This window comes from Elephantulus edwardii, unplaced genomic scaffold (assembly GCF_000299155.1).
Source record: "Elephantulus edwardii isolate Elephantulus edwardi_28Jun2011 unplaced genomic scaffold, EleEdw1.0 scaffold00357, whole genome shotgun sequence".
Taxonomy (NCBI): Eukaryota; Metazoa; Chordata; class Mammalia; order Macroscelidea; family Macroscelididae; genus Elephantulus; species Elephantulus edwardii.
Window position 1 is genome coordinate 1,129,754 of NW_006400107.1, and position 7,625 is coordinate 1,137,378.

Consider the following 7,625-nt stretch of genomic DNA (forward strand, 5'->3'; position numbering starts at 1 on the left):
TAAAATAAAATATAAAAAAAGTAGAGAATATCAGAAAGATCTTTACTTATGTTTTGTTGACTATGCAAAGACATTTAATTGTATGCATCAGAACAACAGCATTGTAAAGCATGGGGATTTGAGGGCGCTTAATTGTACTCTTGTGAAATCTTTATGTAGACTGAGAAATAATAATTTGAACAGAACAATGAAATTTTTAATGGTTTAAATTTAGAAAAGCATGTGTCAAGGTTGTATCTTTTCACTGTACATATTCAATATCTATATGTTTAGCAAGCAATCCAAAAAGCTGAATTATACAAAGAATAACATAGTATCAAGATTTGAATAATCCTTATGAATAACCTATAGTATGCAGATGACACAACCTTGCTTGCTGAAAGCAAAAAAGATTTTCCGATAAGGACCAAAGGATCCTTAATATGGTTTATATCTCAGCATAAAGAAAATTAAAATCACCAAGTTGGACTAATAAACAACATCGTGATAAACATAAAAGATTGAGATTATCAAGCATTTAATTTTAATTAAATAACAATAAATGCCTAGGGGAAATAGACATTAGAAAATCAAACTGCTTACTGCGTATGAGGCAGTAACTGCGAAGGGGAGTTGGAGCTAGGCAGGTGATGGAGCGCACGCGCGATGTCAGGGCCACCGAGCCCGCAGCTGAGCCAGTCGGGAAGGACATGCCCAGCAGGTCTCTGCGGTGTTAATGAAAGCTACTGGTTGACTGAAAATCTTTAGACTTCATAAATTTGGAGTCACAATGTCAACATCAGGAGTTACTGCTCAGGAGGTTAGAGCCTCATTAAAAACTGGATTTCTACATAATGACCAAGCTATGGGGACCATGAAGCCCTGCTGACGCAGTCGTAATGAGTTTGAAAGTAATTTTTTAAATATCGATCCAATAATCATGGCCCATAGTCTGAACTCTACCACCCAGGACCAGCTCACATCTATTGGGCATACTTCAAAATCTGCCCCACTGGACACTTCTTAGCAGAAAATGGGCTACCTCACTAGTCCAACTTGCCACCTTCTATCATCCCCAAAACTGAAACCCTGGGTCAACAACTGTTTCTTCCTAAACTCTGGGGTGTCATGATTCAGAGAGGTTACACAAGAGCAAATGGTTTGAAGCAATATTCCAATTTGATAGAGGCTCATGAAAAAAATATTTCCTATTACAGAAGAGCTGAACTCAGTCTTTAAAAAGGTTTTGAGCAGGTGTGAGGTGCTGTCCTTTTGAGAATCTCTTCAAGTCTGTAGTTTAAAGATGTGATAGTGGGGAGGGAGGGCTGGGTAACCTTTTTATATGTGCATACTTTATTATACCAGTATATAAACTTGTGGTATAACCGTACACCATAGTTGCAGGTTAACCAAATAGTTACTATCTTAGAGTAATGTATATTCAGAATAATAAAAACTCAAGCTGGAGAAATGAAAAGGAAAAAAAAGGGATCAAATGGCATATTGATTCAGGCCAGTCAATCTGCTGCAAACTATCTCTGTAAAGTGTTAAAGAATAAGGATTTCCCTTTGAGGACTAGGTGTATCTGAAACAAGTAATGATACATTCAATTGCCTTATATCCATGCATAAGCTGGAATATTATTTAGGAGGACCTAAGAGGAGTTAGCCATGGGGTGTTTGAAGGTCCGTTGTTTCAGAAGTGGGTCACTGATCCTTCTTCTAAGTCTGTCTTAATCTAGGAGTTCTGTTGCAACCTGTCCACTGTAGGTGACTCTCCTGGTACTTGACACAAGTGCCACAGACTCCAGCATTACAGCATTCTGCAAGCTACACCAGTACAGCAGACAAGTGCTATACTAATAGGGGCAAGTAATAATAGCCAAGCCTATTAGCTTGCTATAAAGCCAAGCTATAAAGTAATTGGCAACATGCAAATCATTCCCTGATAAACTGACAGATAGGTCTTGTACCTCTAAAATAAAACCATAAACACAAACAGGCATACAAATATCATGAACAGGACACCCTTTTCACAACCCATTGGAGGTCTATGGTGGTGCAGCAGAATGGGATCCTGGACGGGGTTACTGGCACAGACAGTGGCTCAGCTGGATTTTTTAGTACTGGTTCTTAGCACAGGTTCAAGGGCCACTAGACTTGGGTGAGGCCTCATCTGCCTTCTTCATCACCCACAGACCTTTGCTCCGGGTGTCATGATCCTTTGTGGGGCCACATCTGAGGTACATGTCCTTCTAAATCACCTGCTCTACATCAGAGAGCTGGACAATTAATAAAGAATTAATGTCTTTGAGTTGTGGTCCTGGAAACAGTGCTGAATATCCCATGGACTGTCAAAAGAATAAACAGATATGGCTTAGAAAAAGTGCAGCCAGAGTGTTCCTTGGAGGCAAAGATTGTGAAACTTCATCTTTCGTACTTTGGACATGTGGGTAGATGAGACTATTCTTTGGGAAGAGACATCATGCTTATACACATGAAGGGTCAGCAAAGGAAAGGAAGATCTATAACAAGATGGATTGGCACAGTGGTTATGACAACGAGTTCTAGTATGTCAGAGATGATGATAATGACAGGATAGAGCAGGGTTCAAGTCAGCTATGGATAGGACCACTGTAAGTTGTACTCAACTAGACAGTCCCTAATAAGAACAAGAAGATCTGATGCTTTAGAATGATAGTGTGGTAAAGAATATTGAAATTCTATGAACCTTTGATAAATTTTGATAGTTGTAGAGGAGTTTCAGGACTTTTGTTTATAGGGTCGTTATGAGTCGTGCTCGACTCGAAGGCCATCAACAACAACAACTCTATGAATATGAACCAACAATGACACGTAGGAACAACAAAAATAAAATTATGGTAATTTATTACATAGTAAAAAAAGCAAATGTATGCAACATATAAAAAAGATTACAGAAAGTGGTAATTTTATATTGTTATAAATTTTATATTGTTATGTTGACTTTTTATGAGGATTGATTTTTTTTACTGCTATTTTAATTAAAGTTTGTAAAGAACGTGGATTTCCATTCATTCATTGTTGCACATTTTCCTTTCTGTCCCCCACTAGTTTGCTTTTCTTTTGGGGAAAAAAATAATCTTTCATTGTTGTATAATTCCCTATCCCCACTCCAGTCCACTTTACTAGGCAACTCTTATTCTGGACTGTTATCATACAAGTAATACCTAATCATATATTCCTTTTAAGCAGTTCTTTCCCTCACCTGTGCTACTATTGTAAAACAGGACAGACATCGGGGTTGGGTTGAAACTAAGAGGGGATTAATAGTTATGATATTTTTTAAAGTGACAATATACACATGTTTCTTTTGTTTTAGTGTGTCTGTCTATTCCTCCCTCTCCCTCACATTGACGTCAAGTCAGAACCCACTTAGAGTTGTCATTCCATTGGGTTTTGGAGGCTACAAATCACACAGGAATGATTGCTCAGCTCTGTCCTGAGGAGCTACTGACGGATACAAATCACCAGCGAGGTGCTGCCTTAGGGTGGGCAGTCAAATTCTCTACATGCTGCCTCCAGATTTTCTTGTTTTATTGTAAAGTAATACATTTTTTCAATATAAGCCTCCAGTAGGTCTAATTGAGACACACCTCTCAGTCCACAGGTAGAACATTATCATTATTATGTCCCTTTTTATTTTATTTTACTGTTTATTTTTATTCCTTTACTAGGCTCACTACTTAGAGTTGTAACTAACTCATAGCTGACTCTCATAGTGAGTTTTCAGAGGCAATAAATATCAAAAGTGGAAATTGCTCATCTTTCTCTTGTGGAGCAGCTGGTGGATTTGAACCACCTGCCTTTGGGTTGTTCATTGTTTCTCCAAGTTCATAGAGTTTCCAGAGGCAAGCTATTTAAGAAGTGGATGCCACTCCTGTTTCCAAGCTTGTTTTAATCCAGAAGCTCCACACTGTCCACCCTGGGTAACCATGACCTCATTCGACACATCCGTGTCACAGTGTTTAGCATCACAGCACCCACAAGTACAGCAATTGGACAGAACAGTGCTATACCACTTAGAAGGATGTTTGACCAAAAACAATTAAAACCAGTCCTGAGGGCCATAGTTTAAAATCACCCACTTTTGCCTTGGTAGCATAACTTTCTATCCACTAGGCCAACAGAGCTCTCTCTATGTTGTTGTTGAGTGCTATTGAGTCATAGTTGACTCATAGTGACCCTATGAACTAAAGACCTGAAGACTTGCATAACTTTCATCATTTCTCTGTATAACTTGTATAGCTTTCATCGTTGACCTAGTGGATAGAAAGTTATGGGACTTTTCCAGAGTACTGAAGAACAACAATATCCGTCTGGAGACTAAGGTTAACCTGATCTAGGCCATGGTCTTCACAATTACTAGCTATTCATCAGAAAATGACCAAAGATGACAGAAGAATGGATATATTTGAGTGGTGGTGCTGGAGAAGAGTATTGAACATGCCAAGGAATGTCAAGAAAATGAACAGGTCTGTCCTAGAGAGGGTGAAACCAAGCTGGTCCTTGGAGCCACAGATTTTGAGATTCTGTTTCATGTACTTTGTTCATGTACCCAGGAAGGATCAGTTTTTGGAGAAGGATCTTTGGTAGGATCAAGGGACAGCACAAGAGAGGAAGACCCTGGATGAGAGGAATTGACACAATAATTGGGATAATGAGAGTAGGTATGTCAGAGACAGTGAGATTAGCTCAGGATAGAGCAGAATTCAAAGCTATTGTACATAGGGTCCCTATGAGTCAGTGCTGACTCAATGGCACATAACAAAAACAACAAGGGTCACTAGGATTCAGTATTGACTTGACTACACTCAAAAAGAAGATGCTAAAGCAATGTGAAGGGTTAAAAGAAGACTGAAAAAAGACTAATTTCTGATTCGTTCCCTCTAACAGTTATAATGAATTTACATGAAAGGAATTATTGGTTTCTTTTTTTGGAACAGAGATCAAGATATTTTTTTTGCAAAAAAAATTAATGCTTTTTTTAATGCAACATAGATATTTTTTATAGCATATTCTTTCCATTTAATTTTCCCCCATTCATTCATTGTTGCACATTTTCCTCCCTGCCCACCTCTCCCTCCCAGCTCATTTTTCTTTTTGAAAAGAAAAAAAATTCTTTCATTGTAATACAATCCCCCCAAGTTCACAGTCCACTTCACTATGCATTTCTTTTTATATAATCTTGTCATTAAAATAATGCCTAATCCTATATTCCTCTTAAACAGTGTTGACAACTTGAATTCTTACTTTGAAAATTATCTGTGAAAATTACTTGTGTGGAAAGAAAATCTATAAAGCCAAGGAGATAAGAGTATGGACTTTGACCCAGACTGACTGGATTTGAATGTTGGCTTTCCTGATGATGACTGTTATCGCCCAGTGAACCCTAGTAGCCTTGTCTGTAGGGAGTTGCACTGTTAACCAAAAGATGACATTTCACTGGAGGTTCAAATCCACCAGTGGGTTCACAGGAGACAGAAGGGAAATATCTTTTTGTGCAATTTATGTAGCCTTTGAACATCCACTGAAAGGTCAACTATGAGTCCAGTCTGACTTAAAGGTAATGAAAGTTTGTTAGTTTTTTGGTTTTGGTGTTTTGTTTTTTTAAATTGTCAATCTCATTTTACAGATAAGGAAACTGAGTTGCTAAACATTTTGTCCAAGGTCATACAGCTGGTAAGCAGCTGGTGCTGAATGTTGTAGTCATTTGGTGTCATAAATTTGGCTTACACATACGGAAATTCTATGTACAACAAAATGTTGCCTCACTTAGTACCCTCTTCATAGGCATTGGTTTATTAGAGTCCTTGTTGCAGACATGATCTCCTTCAGGCACTTTTGCCTTTTGATAACATGTTCAAAGTATATGTGATGAAATCTCGCCATCCTCACTTAGGAGGAAGTTGGACTTAACAGTCAGTTGAAGGGGGGAATGGAGAGAGTTGGAGACAGAAAATTAGAGTTCCTATAGGATCATATGGACTATCACAAAAAATTAAGTTGTGGTTTAACACGTGGACTGTGACAAATGACTTTTTGTTTTCTTCTCTCACTTCAGGCTTCTGATGTCCCCATTGAGGAAGGTCCAGTGACCAGAACGGGAGCAAGGGGACCCATTATGTCCATCTATTTCAGAGATCCATTATGTCCATCTATTTCAGAGATCGTGACAGAAACCTGGTTGAGGTATCCAACTATATCTCCTCATAATTCAGACTTGTCTTTATATATTCTTCTTCTTTCCTGCAAACATTTATCCACCATCAGAGCCCTTCAAGTACTGAAGATTTAAGTAGTTTATGTTTTCCTGAGATGAATTTGCAATCAAACCTATTGACCTGAGCACTCTGCACCTAAGTTTCTTCAATAAATTAATTTCCTCTCAAATACCATGAACTCTTTATTATTGTTTCAGAGCTATGTATGGGTCTTTGTTTCAGATGTGAAGTCTCTGGTCTGTTTGGGTGTGACTGGCTAGGTTATGACACCTTTTATATCCAAATCCAGACACATTCCCTTGGAATTCAATGCCCTTGACTGATTTCTTCAACTAATGCATACATATTTTTTTGCTCCTGTTTCAAACTTTCTGACTGCTGTTTATGCCACATTCTTAGCATGAATATCAAGACCTCTTATAATTCACATTTATGGTGATGTCAGAAAAATTGATGCCTTTGAGCTGTGGTGGTGGCAAGTGTACTGAACATCTCATAGATTGCCAAAAGAACAAACAAATATATAGTGGAGAGTATAGCCAGAGTGCTGTTTGGAGGCAAAGATGATGAGGATTTGCCTCACATGCTTTGGGCATGTTGCTAGGAGGAGCTATTCCTTGCAGGAGGATATGATGCTCAGAAAGGTAGAGGGTCAGTGAAGGAGAGGAAGAACCTCAATCAAGTAGATTGACATGATGACTGTTGCAATAGGCTCTCATATGTCATGAAGTATGAGGATGGCACAGGATAGGACAGAGATCAGATCTGTTGTTCATAGGATCACTATGGGTCGTACTTAACGACACCTAACAACAATAATTCACATCAAACCTTCAAGGATCAACCCAGGTGATATTGTGTCCTCCTGGAAGCCTTCTCTGAGTTCACTCCTGAATATTTAGCACATTTTGCCTGAGCATCTGCTATGTCAAGACTTGTTTCTTCTGTTTCTATTCCACTCACACACTTCTCACTCATTCAGCAACTAACAAACACATATTGAATAACACCTGTGAGTGCTAGACACTGTTTCAGTTCCTGCAAAGAGTGTTGAACAAGAGCAACAACAAAAGCATATAAAAATGTGCGTGTTTTGGAAGTGCTATTTTTGTGGAAGAGATAGAGAATAAGTATAAATAAATAAGGAAAATATTAAGCAGGTTGTTGTTTTTAGGTGCCATCGAATCTGTTAAGATTCTTATCAACTCTCTGAATAACAGTTCTGGATTTTTTTTCCTTTTTTTTTTAATTGGGAAAAACATACTGGGGGTACAAGGAGGTGAGGGTTGGGGGTAGAAGGGTGAGGATGGGCCAGGATGCAGTTGCAGAGCTGCACAGCTAGGTCGGTGGGGGGAGCAGGTGAAGGAAATGATGAGGGTCCAG

General features: G+C 38.6%; 1 protein-coding gene across 1 annotated transcript in view; it reads left to right on the plus strand.

Moving 5' to 3' along the window:
* The window catches only part of LOC102866320 (glyoxalase domain-containing protein 5-like), a 32,361-nt gene extending 26,127 nt beyond the window's left edge, over positions 1–6,234 (plus strand). Inside the window, 2 exon segments of the mRNA XM_006902020.1 lie at positions 6,083–6,166; positions 6,169–6,234. Of these exon segments, the coding sequence (XP_006902082.1) occupies positions 6,083–6,166; positions 6,169–6,234 (150 nt within the window).
* The last annotated feature ends 1,391 nt before the right edge of the window (positions 6,235–7,625 follow it).